The sequence below is a fragment of the Asterias rubens genome, chromosome 19 (assembly GCF_902459465.1).
Source record: "Asterias rubens chromosome 19, eAstRub1.3, whole genome shotgun sequence".
Taxonomy (NCBI): domain Eukaryota; kingdom Metazoa; phylum Echinodermata; class Asteroidea; order Forcipulatida; family Asteriidae; genus Asterias; species Asterias rubens.
The window spans coordinates 7,347,750-7,363,451 of record NC_047080.1 but is presented as its reverse complement, the minus strand read 5'-3'; the positions used below and the strand labels follow the sequence as shown (position 1 = coordinate 7,363,451).

Below are 15,702 nucleotides of genomic sequence, written 5' to 3'. Positions count from 1 at the left end.
AAACCGGACCGTCTTCAGAGGCATGGTATTTATATGTTTATCTGTATAAACATTCCCGGGCAAATCAGCGTCTCTCCTTAACCAAAGAGTCACCTTGCCTTGCGCTGATTGGTCATCCAAGTTTCTTCCAACCAAGATACAAGAGGTTTTTTTTTTTTAGATCAATATCTTAGCCGAATTTTTACCCAATTTGTGAGTCGTTATTGTTGACCTTGTCCTTGTGTCTGAACAATGGTTCCGAAGTAGAAGCCGTATGTATTGATAGCTCCCAGCAGCATGAAATGAATGACTACTACAGCTTTCCGATTGAGCAACCTAGCTCTAAGTGAAATAATCCGTCAACACATCATCAAGTTAATCTGAATGAATGGTGGCGCTGTGTGCTAGCTTCCATTATGGGACACCACACTACAAAATGCAAACATTCACGTGTCAAGCTGATTATTATAATTTGTAGGCTCTCAAATTCTTGTGAATAGTAACGGTTTTTGGGTCAAGCAATTAATCGATTATTTGATTACAGCAATGGGGGCTCTGTGGCTCAACTTTACAGGCGATTTGAACAATTTAGGTTTTAAAGTTGGTACCATTTGGCTTGGGAATTGGTGGAATGCCTCATGGAAACTGGCAGCGATTCGGTTTGGAAAAAAGAAATCACATTTTTGGGGGGGTTTTTTCCTAGGGTAATTAGCAAAAGATCCAAACGGCCGACCTATAAAAAACTGAAAAGAAATCTGAAGTTTAGTTGTCTAAAGATATATATCTGATTTGTTTTCAAGAGGCCGGGAGACATAAACGTATTTTTGGAGTAATTTTGAATATAATAGCATTGGTTAGTATGAGAGTTTAATTAGTGTGTGTTGCACCCTTATGTGACTGCCCAATCCAAACCAGCAGGCCTATCTCTTGTTAAAGGCAATACCTAAATGAATAGTCAAAACAAACAACAGAAATGATGTGTCGTCAAAAACAACAGAGTAAACCAACTCACTCAGCCTATTTGATTGTGTTTAACCTGTCCAATTAATAGCGCGGTATTTAATTGATGTAGGCCTAAAAACAGTTTTATACCGTTGTTACACTCCAAATAGGAGGGATTTAAAAATCCAATCTAAAAGCTTTAATATCAAATCACAAAAATTGCTACACCATCATGACCTACTACAGACCAACATAATAATGAAGCATGAATGCAGACGTTTTATGGTTACGGAGTGGTCCTTGACAATGATTTACAATTACGAGGGGGGGGGGCTAAGCAAAAGTTGGGAGCGATTTATGTTTTACCATGAGAAATCACCTAAATTATTAAGCGCGCTTTTAGAATATTGGTTGACATACTTAAGCACACCGGTACATAAATTATTTGAAAGGTATTAAATAGTTTATGTTATGCATAAAATGTTTTATTTACGAAAACAAAACAAATCCTTTATAGTTTTTTTTCCACGTAGATTTTATGAAGACGGGAGTGTTGTTAAGATTCTGACGGAGGTGTGTGGGGGGGGGATACCATTACTATATCACCGTAACCACCGCTTACCATAAGTAACAATAACGCAACAACGCAAATCATGAACGCTCGCTTGTTATCAGAGCCTTTCGGGGAGGGGCCTATGTGAGGGGCGAGAAGTGTGCCATTATTTGTTGTATAGTGGGCACACTTGCTAATTAAAACTTAAGTTTCCATTTTCTTGAACAGTCCCCTTGGTAGCGCTCTTTCTTGCCATTTATGCCTACTAGCCTATTGTTAATGATAATTCGACAAAGCAATGCATTTAACTCCGTGTAAAATTTTAATTTAAAAACATTCAATTGTTCACATCGAAGCTTATTTTACTCTGGAATGTTTAAACCTAAAAAGTCAAGATTTCAGATTGTGGGGTGGGGTGTGCACGGACATAAATTGTCGCCACTGAATGTTATTTAAAGCCTACACTGTCAAATATATATGTAAATAAAAATAACAATAACAAAGTTATTTAATGTAAATATTTCCGCGTAAATAATACAACACTCAATAAATAAAAACATACTCCAGTATACATGATTGACTTTTCTTATTGTACAAACATTATATTGGTAATTACTCAAAATAATTATTAGCATAAAACCTTTCTTGGTGACGAGTAATGGGGAGAGGTTGATAGTAAAAAACATTCTGAGAAACGGCTCCCTCTGAAGTGACATAGTTTTCGAGAAAGAAGTAATTTTCCACGAATTTGATTTGGAGACCTCAGATTTTGAATTTGAGGTATCGAAATCAAGATTCTGAAAGCACACAACTTCGTGAGACAAGGGTGTTTTTTCTTGCATTATTATTTCACAATTTCGATGACCGATTGAGCTCAATTTTCACAGGTTTGTTATTTTATGCATTACCAATAGTGTCCAGTGTCTCAGCTTTGCAGTGGGTCAGCCAGCAATAATGAATGGAGATGAGATACGGAAAGATCGCATATAGTTCTACAATATCAGTAACTCAATACCAACCTATTAATAATATCAGATGGTATGAAAAGTTTTGTCGTGTCATTTTGCAGAAATGACGTACTGTCGAAAATGTAGCATAATTGGCGATAAATAGTGCCCATCTGAACGAGATAGTTCCCAACAAAATACAATAATATTCTTCACGATTTCGACCTACTATCGTTGTAAATAATTAAGCTGAAATATTCATGATTTTAGAGCGATTTTTTAACTAAATCAACTTTACAACTACTGTCCACCTTACCTCCAAAGACAATAAAGTTTGAGATTGGATAAGCATGCAATGACTTTGTGTGAATGAACACATGACAGACACTTTGTCTGATTGATATTGAGGATGGAAATGAACAAAGAAAATGCCGGAAGGTACAATCTCCTGTTTGTCGGACCTTAAGTTATCACAAGAACCCATAATAGTAAGAGGAGCTTTAATCTGAGGAGCGAAATTGCATTAGTGTTCGGCCAGTCCGCCATTGCCTTGCCACAGCTATCACGTACCTTCATTTCCTTATTGATGGAAGAATGCCGTTGCGCGCAGCTGTTTCCCTATCCGGCATTAAATGGTCGAAGATATTAGAATCGAACGAATAATTGGGTTCGTAAATGGCAGAAGAAAAAAGAGAGAGAGTGATTATTGAAGAGTGGCGGAGTGTAATTGATTACGTTGTCGAGTGGTGAAGACTCTATGCGAAAGCTGCCAGACTCATTAACTATTGTTGGTCGTGCCATTCATAACTTATACATCAAATCATCCCACGTGCAATTTCATCGTTAGCATCAACGCACCAACCCCTACAGCAACCTCGCCTTCATTACATCTATCCACATTTTGTTGTTAATCACTGACGTTTCAATCATGCAGCTTTTGCAGGTATTGTTGAAACAACTGTACTCAGCGAAATAACAACATATCCCCTCATTTGGTTGATACTACTGTAAGTGTTATACCCGCACACCACAGTGGACGCTTCCATTTTCCGTACGAATGAGTGGGGAAACTATAATAACACATGACATATTAAATGCGGCCATTTATTTCTCGTTGAAAGCCTTCTTTTGTTGGGCCAGCCTAAACCACATGTGATTTGCCCTGAATGGCAAGTTCATTACTCAGCGTGCACTGACTAGATGTGTGTACACACAACCGGCTTGGCTGCCTGCCCCATTTCCCGCCACTGCCTGCCGTGTAATCATTAACCTTCTCCACCTCATACAAACGCACTGCGTTTTGTTTTCATCAAGCACTCACCAGTTATTCATTCGTCACATCAGTGAGTAGTAACTACGGGATAGGATGCCTGCGCTCCACACTCTATAGCAGTTTTTACAACACACAGCTATTCTATATCAACTTGTTTTTTGTGAAGCTTCTCTGTTTGTGGAACAGCTTCATAATTGGGCATTGACGAGACATACATCTTAACAAACTGCATGTTTTCCGCCGACAGGTAGACGTTGAGCCTGATATACACGTGAGCTTTAGCGACTAGCTGCACTCATTGCACTGGAACGACGTGCCGTCAACTCATCGAGGTACTGAGAACGAAGCTATGCTCACCACAAGTAGTACAGCCGTAACGTGCAGGCAGTAACTGTAAACCAACCATCCATAAGTTCTATGAACGTTGAACGTTGCCTTGCATGTGAGCCTATGGATATAATGTATTGGTGAGCTTTGGGATCCCACTGCATCAGCATACACACCCAAAGGAAATCACTTGCATATTTTACTTGGACCATCAACAAACTATCGAAGAGGTCGTGAGGTGTGCCATCGGGCCTGCTGGTCGCTCTAGCTGGAAAGGCATCTCCGACGCCTTAGTGATGGTGCTATATTGGCCCGTGTGAGCAGCAAATCAACAAACCCATCCATAGTGGCACATATGCATCCAACAGTATCAAAACAAACCACAAGAAAAACCAACGTGTTAATCTGAACAAAATATACAGTCAAATAAAACCTTGTTTAACCTCTTCAAAAGATTCAGCAGCAAGGGGAGGATCGGTGTACGCCTCTGTTGACTTTTTATTGCTAAGATATTTTTAGCACCGAACACAACCCATCATGGCGCAAACTATTGACTCAGTGGCTGGATGTGATGTGGGTAAGTACATGTTCACAACGTATACCGTGTACTGCATGCCCTACTTTAATTCCTATGCCATGTGAATATGTACACTGCTGATCCATGATAAATAATAGTCGATCAGATGTCAACCAATGCCACTTCAGTCGTATATTATTCGTTCTTGCACACGACAGGTATTGCTGTAACAAATCATAACGTATCCCCATAGTACTGCTACTACTGTGTACTGAAGTAGATGGGGAAAGTCTCTTTCCCAAACACAAATACTATAATGTTTACAATATTATAACCAATATCATCACAGTTATTGGAATTCAATACTGCCTTTCTGCATTCTGATTTCAAAGTTCGATATTTGTTATTTATCCTCCACTTTATAGCGGTCATTTTTAGTTTCAAACCTGAACTGCATTTATATGTAGGCTACATTTAAACAGCAACTTACTGTGTGTTGCTTTTAATGTTCAGGTTTGCATGCTTCGTATATTCCATTAGGCCCTATATACAATTTGCCCTTTCCCCAAGTACTTGAATCAAGCATATCAATGCGTCTAGCTTCCATTATTCATTCTGCTAAGTGGTGTATTATGAAATTGCTTTCTCAATAAACAAACATCAAATGAACTGTATATAATTTATTTGGTCCATTTATAATCCAAATTATTACTGGTCATCTTTATTGATGTACACATAATGTGTAAGAATTATAAAGACGTTGCTTCACTTGTAAACTGTGTATTAAAGGCAGTGGACACTATTGGTAATTACTCAAAATAGTTATTAGCATAAAACCTTTCTTGGTAATGAGTAATGGGGAGCTGTTGATAGTATAAAACATTGTAAGAAACGGCTCCCTCTGAAGTAATGTAATTTTCTACGAATTTGATTTCGAGACCTCATGTTTAGAATTTGAGGTCTCGAAATCAAGCATCTGAAAGCACACAAATTCGTGTGAAATTATTATCTCGCAACTTCGACGACCGATTGAGCACAAATTTTCACAGGTTTGTAATTCCATGAATATGTCGAGATACACCAAGTGAGAAGACTGGTCTTTGACAATTACCAATAGTGTCCATCCAATGTAGTATTGACAATATCAGTAGGTGACATGTGGATGTACAACATGATTTATATATGCCCGATATTATGCAGATCATTTACTGCAGCGATCAATGATGGTGCCAAAAGTTGAGTTCGCTTTAAAACAAGTTCCGTTTAAATTATATGGATATATTAATGACAAGTCTGTATTCATAGATAAAGTATACAGTATTCATGCCAAGCGCTGACACAAGGTCCCACAACGCATGTAATATTTAGCTGCTTTATCCTTTATGATCCATTCCTATTAGCCACCATATTGCACAATTTCTGGCTCAAAAGTGGATGTAATTACACCAGCGTTTCAAAAGTTGTTTACAGTCAAACTTTAAAGTGGCGATATAGGCCTACACGTTTGATGTCTAGTTGGCACAGACCTATATGCAATTAGATCAAGTGGTTATATTATTTCTATTTAGGCTTAATAATAAGCTTGATCAGTGTTTGGAGTGATCTTGATAACCAGCCTCTTCCCATACCCGTTAAGTTCATTATACAAAGATCCTTTGATTAACAACTGTACAATCTATATACGAGGCAAATATCACTAAATCTTATTTAGCAATCAATGGTCGCATATGGCAAGAGTAGCCGAGGTCCAACATTTTTTACTGATGGCGTTTGATATAATTGCTCGTTACCCGCACGGCCCAAACATAAACAAAAGCCCTGCGCACTCATGTGGGTAATTGGAGGCTAACATTATTACAGTGGTACGAGTAAAGGGCAGTTATTTGAAAAGCCGTCCCGTCGAGAACTCAATTACGTCTACACAACCCGTAAGCGTTATGCATTCGTTCACTAGAATATTGAAGCAACTACATTGCTTTGCACCAACTGTTAGTTTTAAAAACACTACGAAATCATCTTGAGGGAGTTGATTCTTTGTTTATTTTGATTCTAATTTGATTCTGTCGGTTTCGTTTGTATTTTTTTAATTGCGGTTATTATCATAAGCTTCATTGTTATAATTTCCCTTCCTGGGCTAAGCAAATGTTTAGATGTTGGAGGTTCAATTTGACTGTGAAAGTCTCGCTATGATTGAACAAAACCTCAATGTGAACGACTTGGACGGTAAATTGGCATAGACCAACCCTGACTGGAACAATATTTAATCTTACCCATATCTTAGTTAGCGACGTCGTCTTCATTGTCGTTATCTTGGCCACTGTTGGCAATATCTTTCGTGTTCAGAATACTTTGCGTAGAGTCCCTGTAAAAATCACATCAAAACAGTTGCTAGAAAACATTGGTGAAACATTGGTGAAAGTCATGACATGTGATTTAGTAAATTGCAACCGAAATACTTGCTCGAGGTTGTGGCTCGAGGTTGTTTGGGCAAGATAAACGTAAGGGGTAAACAAATACAGTTATTATGGTTATTAATATTATTCCGTCCGGGATATCATTACATGCTGCCCCAGACTCTCAAACAATCTCGGCTTTAAAATATTTCTATAAAGACATTGGACACTTTTGGTAATTGTCAAAGACCAGTCTTCTCACTTTGTGTATCTCAACATATGCACAAAATAACAAACCTGTGAAAATTTGAGCTTAATTGATCGTCAAAGTTGTGAGATAATTATGGAAGAAAAAAAGCACCCTTGCCACACGAGGTTGTGTACTTTCAGATGCTTGGTTACGGGACCTCAAATTCTAAATCGGTGGTCTCGAAAATTATTTCTTTCTCGAAAACTACGTTACTTCAAAGAGAGCCGTTTCTCACAATGTCTTATACTATCAACTTCTCTCCATTACTCGTTACTAAGTAAGTTTTTTTTGCTAATAATTATTTTGAGTAATTACGAATAGGGTACGTTCACTGCCTTAAATGGTATTTCCCGGTTCCATGAGTGATACAGGCAGATAAATAATGTGCAATAAGTATAGACTTTTAGAAAAGGTCATCAGTCATGTTGCAGGCTGGATGGATTTGGCGAGTGTATTACTCCCTTCCTTAAAATACAAGCCCATTCCAACACATACACGCGGTGGTAGACTAGAAAATGTACACGGTTTCTATGCTACAGTTCACACAGATGACCTGCCTTATTACACCACAACACCAAAACAGTGCCGTATACAAAAATGATCAATTGCTCGTTTTTATCAAATTTGTCTGGAGTTGCCCCTAACCAATAAAGCGTTAAGCACCAGATGGTCATGGCGTAAAGGCTACGTTATACTCAAGCATGTAAAAAATAATTTAGTTACAGATAGTACGGTCATTAATCAACTAGCCGATGTGGAAATAATATCAAACGCAGGGTATAATATGCCCACTGCACAAATGAATTGCGTTGCGTGCATACAAAACAGCGGCGTAATAATGAAGGACCCAACATAGACCGGTTTATTATCGTTGACAATTACTGCCACCTTTGCCATTCATCAACACAAAACAAATTTCAAACCAATCACTCAGAAAATGATGCGGGTTTTCAAACTTGGGTCAGGGAGAGGTCAGTAAATTTACTGGCTTTATTATGAAATAAACTGTATTATAGTAGGTCGTGGTCAAGGTTGTTGTAGCCAGGATTTGCTAAAGTAAAAGGGTGTCAAAATTTGCCAGAAACTTAAAAATTTGGCGTCCAAATAGTTCTCTATGTAGGCCCACAATTTATTTATTATATGTAAACAACGGCTAAAACCGGCATTGTGGTGTCGTCCAACAGACACACAGAACCCCCCCCCCCCCCCCACTGCGTAACACTTCGGTGGTGCTAATGAATTCGCCTGTTTGTTTTGTTCGCAGTCCAAAGCGAAATCAGCAAAGAAACAAGATCGTCCAATGGTAGCAACAACAACAACAACAACAACAATGTGAGATGTTGTGCTGCATGTGGTTGTAAGATCATCGACAGGTTTCTTTTACACGCTGTGGATAGGTTTTGGCATACAGGCTGCCTCAAATGTACATGTTGCAGTGTTCAGCTTGGAGAAGTTGGACCTTCTTGCTTCTCTAAAGGGGGAATGATTCTCTGCAAAAAAGACTATATTAGGTAAGTATAGCAATTACTATAGTCTAGAATATCAAATAATAATGTGTAGAAAATATAAAAGACTGTTGGAGTGTTGGACTACACTGCCACCACCCCCCCCCCCCCGTTTGTCATGCTGTTTCTTTCATTGAACTGGCATTGACATTTCTATATGAAACATGCCAGTTATTGTCAGTGTATAGTTTCATTAATGTCATTAAAATATAGGCCTACTCTGTATTGTTACACAAATCTTGTAAACTTGTTTTGCTAAACGTTATCAGTTCTTCCCTGCAGTGAAACCTACAAACCAATAGCTTCTTCCAGTAAACCGATTGCAGTGTTGCGAGAACTCCAATTAGTGTGCTTTTGTTGCATATCGTTGGGCATCTGTACTTTCTTATTTTTCCATCGAAGCCCCATTTTGTCTTCTGTTTATAAATAATGCATACAGTTGAGATATAATATTTTTAACTTGGCTTATTGTCCATTATATGCATAATCATATTCCATCGAAGCCCCATTTTGTCTTCTGTTTATAAATAATGCATACAGTTGAGATATAATATTTTTAACTTGGCTTATTGTCCATTATATGCATAATCATATTCTGTTATGTGCACCATCAATGGCGTTCTTCAGATACAGGGCGGGCATAGGTCTTTCAGCAGGGGATCGGGTTTTTGGAAATTTTTGAAGTTTAAGACGTTCTTGTTCCTCACATAGGCAAAGAACCAAGTTCAATTTTCATTGGATCTTTATCAGATTTGATTTTTATCTGCAGTTAGAAATTTCCTCTGTTGTAGTGCTTTTCAATTGTGGAAATGTTTGTTTTCTAAATCTATTCATAAAAAAAGGAATCCTTTAAAAAAAAATTTGAGGATGGCTGTTGTAAACTGCAGAAACAAAAATGGCGAGCGGGACTGTGGTCTATAACATCATGCGCGGTAACCCGAATAGGAGTTTGAGGTAATAATGCCAAAGGAACGCATCATTGTCTTCCCTGACAATGAGGTTTCAAATCATATTTCTATTTTCACTGTTTCACTTTCTTTGTCAACGAATAGTCGATATTCCAAATGTATAACGAAACTGTGTTTACCGCGAGCCTTTATTCTTGTCCTTCATTGTTTTTACTTGACAGACCCACCCCTACAAAAAAACCGTTTTGACGTTTGTTACCAGTCCCACCTTGATTACCACCACTGAACAGGGCCAACTTTCATGGCTCCGCACAATTTTGTGTACTTTCAGATGCCTAATAAAAGGCTTCAAAGATATTGAAATAATGAGGATGATTACATGGAAATACCCCTGTTTATTAATTAAAGCATTGTGAGCCTGCTAGCTCTGCTACCCGGTGCTGTTTGCTCATCACATCTGGTCGGTTGAAATGTAATGTTCTGTTCTGAAAGAAATGTTGTGCAATCCTTGAAAACATGAGAGTTTGACGATTTCGAGATAATCTTAGACCTGTACATGAGACTTATCATCATTTACAAATCAATAACTCCATGAATAGTCCAATCTGAATAGCCATGCGCGATGAGGTCTTGGCAGGCTTCTTATTCTCGCTACATTGCGATTTGAGAGCTCTTAGTGTGAACTAAAAAGGACAGATGAAGCTATTTGAGATTCCATTCACCTAGAAGGACGAAGGACAACAATAGCATAGTGTTGGCAAGATACGTAAGAATGACCACCGTTGCAAGATGATACCCAGTTCATCAAAGGGAACTAAATGTGCAGTTATCTGGGGATGTGCTTTCACCTAGAATTATTTCGACGCCTTTCAATTACAATCATTCATTCAGCCTTTCGCCTTTGTGCTCATTTTCTTTGGACATTGATTCGTTTCCAATACTGGCCACAAAAGGTCATTGGTCTGTCCCCTTAAGGATTTGTTGCAGTTGAGTGCAGATGTCTGGTTTTAGCAATGTTTTAATACCTTGCTATCGAGGGTTTGCTGGCGATTTGTTTATCCTTATACAGACTGCCCATTTTGACAGCAGCAAGATTTCTCCTAACTTTTTAAAGATTAAAGACTTTACTTTAAAGACATTTGACACCTTCGGTGTGGTGTATGCATACAATAACAAACCTGTGAAAATTTAAGCTGATCAATTTGTTGGTCGTCGAAGTTGCGAGATAAAAGCGTAATATAAAACACCCTTTTAACACGAAGTTGTGTGCTTTCAGATGTTTGATTTCGGGACCTCAACATCTAGTTCGGTGAGGTCTCGAAATCAAATTCAAATATTTTATTGGAAAATAACTTCTTTCTCGAAAACTACGTTACTTCAGAGGGAGCCGTTTCTCACAATGTTTTATACATCACCAGCTTGCCATTACTTGCCACCAAGGTTTTATGCTTATAATTATTTGGAGAAGTTACCAATAGTGTCCATGCCTTTAATACTCTCATGATTCATTAAATGTTCGCATTAAGAGAAAGACAACTTGGTTTTTATTATGAAGTGAAACTGTTGAATGCAAAGCTTGTCGGTTCCGAAACAGAATTGTCTTCTCGGAGTTAATATCAATCACCAGAATGACGCACACATATTTCAATATTTCTAGGTCATAATAAAATTGAATTCACATGTCACTACTAAGTGCAATTTAGAAGAAATTAATTAATCAGAAGCCTATAAAGACCTGCTGCATCTTTATATGGTGTGCTATTTTGGAGCATGTTGTTACGACATGTTTTCAAATGAGCCACAATCTGAACGTTAAATTGGTATAACTTGTGATTGGCCTACATGTATTTGACACTGGCTTAAATACCAGAGTTTGCTGTTTGTATCACACACTATCTGAGTCTGACAGCTGCGAGGTTTTCAAGAGTTTGTTATCTATTCAGCAACAAGGATCTGACTATATAAGCATTTTAAATAAAGATAAAAAAGGGTGCCGTGTCGACTAGCTTGCGGCATATACGAATTGCCCCAGTGGATCTCTTGGGAAAGTTGAGAGTTGAGTAGTTAGTTAGCAAGCACGACAGTGCCTATAGTGTAGTGGTTAAAAGACGAGGTTTGATCTCAAGTCCATCAGCGGGCTCGCTTGGCCAGTCGGCCGCATCGTTTGGCCATCACGTCCATTATTTGCTAGCATCGATTGGTGTGTAGCACTCATAGCTTGCTGTATTAGTCTCTTGGTCTTTTCCCATGAGAGGGAGATCGCATTAGACAGCACACGTGTTCCCACAAGTAGCTTTCACCTTGCACTTGATGTTTATCTTCCATTAGTCAACCCACGGAGCAATTTCACTGTGTTGATGTCTGTGGCGTGCATTGAAGTTTTAATTTTCATTTCAACATTTTCAGAGGAAATAAGTCTAGGTCTACCAGTTTCCGAAATAAAGGTAACCCTCAAACCTAGATTTTGAACATGGCGCCTTTTCTGCAAACAGGAGTAATGGGGCGGAACAAGGATTGGAATGAAGTGTTTAGAGATATCCCAAGACAGTTTGGACTCTTCTCCATCAAGCACAACCTCTCGCACTTCCTCCACTTTACAATTACTTGGCCATCATGGAAGGGGACATTATGGCGACCTAGTCTACCGACCTGTTGGGACTTATTCCAATCTCATCTTCAATTTAAAAGGCATACATTCAGCACATGTCACTATTTGAAAAGGAGAGGAATTTAAAAGCTTTCACCGCTCATTTCAATTATTAAAGAGTCATCGTATAAAGTGCAAAGTGTTGAAATGTCTGCTATAAAAATCTGCATTTTGGGGTAGGCCTACGTCGTGTAGTTGTCGTTGAGTAGATCATCGCGGACTCCTAAACCTATAATTATTGGAGTGACTGTTCGTATAACGCCTATTTCAATCATGCATACGTTGAGAGTTCTAGCGTTATTATTAAATGCGACGTGGACGGCTTAAAGTTTAATAATTTACGATTAGGATTTACAATGATCTTAATGTCCGAAATGAAATGTGTTTATTGGAATGAGGGGTCGTGAGAATGACGCAGCCTCGGGCACGGTGTCTGTTATCATTCAATGATGGAAGACTGCTTTCAAGTGACATCACTACATGCAAATTGTATCAACATAAACCAATACACTGCAGTATCAAGCGGCAACCACACACTAGTCTAGCTATATATCAATAATCTCAGGTCGAGGATACTAGACCTTTATCATGGTGCAGCCATCTTGAATTTTCCCATGATATAAATGTAACCAAATCGAGGCTAGAAGAAGAAAATAGTCTGGTTCCTATTTGGAAGTGTCATGGCCGAGTGGTTAAGAGCACCGCATTCAAACTCTGGTGTTTCTTATCAGCAGAGTGTTGGTTTGAATCCCCACATGGTGTCTTTAGAATTAGGTCTCATAATTCAAACGTCAAGTCCCACATCTGGCAGGACATGCTGTATGTTACATTGCCAAGAGCGTCACTGAACGACGGACATGTGCGCTATATAAAAGCCACAGTTAATTAATTAATTAATTATTTGCAAAATGATTATTAGCGTTCATTATTGTTATTCCTTACAAGGAACATGACCAAAGAATATCATACATCGATGTGCAGACCTTCAATGCTACATTCTTCTTCTTTTCACGTTATCGTGTTTTACAATAATTGTCAATACATTGACAGTCGCAGTGATTTGTATACAGTTATTAACATAATTAATTCCGATTTATGTATTGTCTTTATTGATTACCATTAAATACCCAACGGAACCGTCTCCTGTGTTATGGATCTGGACATAAACGCCTGAACCCTATCCTTTACATGCACCAACGTAATAATTTGAATGGTACCATAATAGACAATAACTATTGTTTGCTGTATAGTGTGATTATTTGAATCCATTTGATTAAAGTTATTGAAAATGTTATCGACGGATGATCCACGATGTTTTCCTTCAGTGTCGTAGCTGACAGTTTTAGGCTGGGAATAAAGAATTTAGCAATTGTCGTTGCAATTTTAATTGCATCAGTCACTCAAATTTGATTGTAGTTTGTTTAAACAAAGCTTAATAAAGGCCTTTGTGGTACAAAACTGCATACGTATGTCTTTTTAGCAAACGAGAGCAGATATTTCAGTGATCAAGTGCCATTGTTTTCATACCTTTTCTGTTTTATGGACTCCAAGGTCGCATTCAGTTTTGTGATGCACTCATTTCTCAATAAATATAAGTCCTTGTGTAAGTGATGGGGGGGGGGGCACAAATATTATTCTCCTATCTCATGTTAAAACGTTGTATGTAAAATGACATTGACTCTTTTGCTTTGATAATTTTTCATATTATTTTGTTCCATTTTGTGCATTGGTGATCAAACTGTTGGATTGAAAACAGTGCAATGAATAAATAATTACACATTTGGATTATTTGCCGTATTTCTGTACGCTGTGTACAAGGTGCGCCAGTTATACTGTCATATATAATTCAGTGATACCTGTCGCCAGATCGCGACCTTTATCAACTAAAGTGCATTGCTATTCCCCAAGTTATATTTCCAGCGTAATGTGATCTTATCGCACGAAGCTTCATTGGGAAATGCAAGGCGTATGTGTCGTTATTGGTTCTGGACTTAAGTTGATTTGTCAGATGCGAAGGTTCGAATCCTGTATTGAGGCTTATGGCTATGCTACATGTTAAGATTTTGGTCAAGATACTTGGATGGGTTGTATAGTGTCACCCAGGTATAGCATTGGCAATTTATGGGAACGCATATTGACAAACCGACGTCAAATAATTAGGGATTTGAGGCTTTTCTTTGACGTTTCCCTATTTCTTCAAGTAGGTGATGATGCATTTACATATTATTTCCAAGTTTATTTCAAAGAATTTTTGCTGTTCAACTTAAAAGGAAGGCAGGACGTGGATTTTCGTTTGACTTATGTACTATTATAACACAATATTAACAAAATTCATTAATCTGCAATGCATGCTGATGTACCAGTAAGGTTTGTTGTACATGATAATACCATCATATTAAAACACGACACAGATTTGTTTTAATTGTAAGTCTGTGTTCATTGGGATGGAATTGACTGAAATTGGATTGACAAGCTGAAATTAACGTAGAGACTTGTGTCAAATGATTGAAGCAGACCCATGCAATACTAAATGACAAGGGCATTGGGACAGTCTGTACGATCGTAGAGTGTGCAATAAAGATTGAGTGAGGTTTGATCGATGTTGGGAAGGACTGGCAAGGAGTTGATGAAATATGATGTTGACAGATATGTGCGCCAACTTAATATATTTTGTAATTTAGCCATCATGTCCTTTAATGCGGCCACTGTACACGTACAAAGCATTACGGTACGGTACGTACAGATTGGTCTCATATTATTTGCAAAGACTATAGTACATACCGAGGCCAAGGAGTTCTATACAGTATGAACGATAAGGTATGACGTCATTGATTGGATTTTCTTTTTTTCACATACCTTTTGGTGGCTCGATTGAGAGTAGTATCCTTCTTACCCTGAAAACATGAATCTATTGGTCTTTAGTTTGCTATTGTTCACATTTCAACCAGAAAAGGTACTAAGGGGCCTAATTTATTAAAGCTGAACACTTATTGATGTTCAGTGGAACACACATCTTAAAAGGGGTGGATATACTTTGTAATATTTATTAGAATGAAATAATGCACGCATTTCGTGTACAAAGTGCGAAATGTGTTATTTAACATACATTTTTAATAGAAACTAGATATTAATGTAACATTAAATATTTACGAATCGTGACCGCCAATGTGCATACATTTATGAAAGTTTGCCAAACTAAGTTTCATTTCACTTTTAGATGGCAATTTAATGAGCCCTTCTGGTATTGCATTGCACTGTGCTCCAAAGAAACGTGTTAAAGACACTGGACACCTTTGGTAATTGCCAAAGACCAGTCTTCTCTACTTGTGTATCTCAACATTATGTCAAAATAACAAACCTGTGAAAATTTGAGCTCAATTGGTCATCGAAGTTGCGAGATAATAATGAAAGAAAAACACCTTTGTCACACGAAGTTGTGTGCTTTCAGATGCTTTATTTCG

General features: G+C 38.0%; 1 protein-coding gene across 4 annotated transcripts in view; it reads left to right on the top strand.

Annotated features, from left to right (window-relative positions):
• LOC117303106 (LIM domain transcription factor LMO4.2-like) overlaps positions 1 to 15,702 on the top strand; it is a 62,146-nt gene that overhangs the window by 32,931 nt on the left and 13,513 nt on the right. Inside the window, exons 1-3 of one of the 4 annotated variants that reach the window (XM_033787198.1) lie at positions 3,347 to 3,364; positions 3,942 to 4,598; positions 8,446 to 8,692. In XM_033787198.1, coding sequence (XP_033643089.1) covers positions 4,559 to 4,598; positions 8,446 to 8,692 — 287 coding nt within the window. In that variant the 5' untranslated portion in view covers positions 3,347 to 3,364; positions 3,942 to 4,558. The other 3 variants (XM_033787197.1, XM_033787196.1, XM_033787199.1) reach the window with 3 other exon arrangements.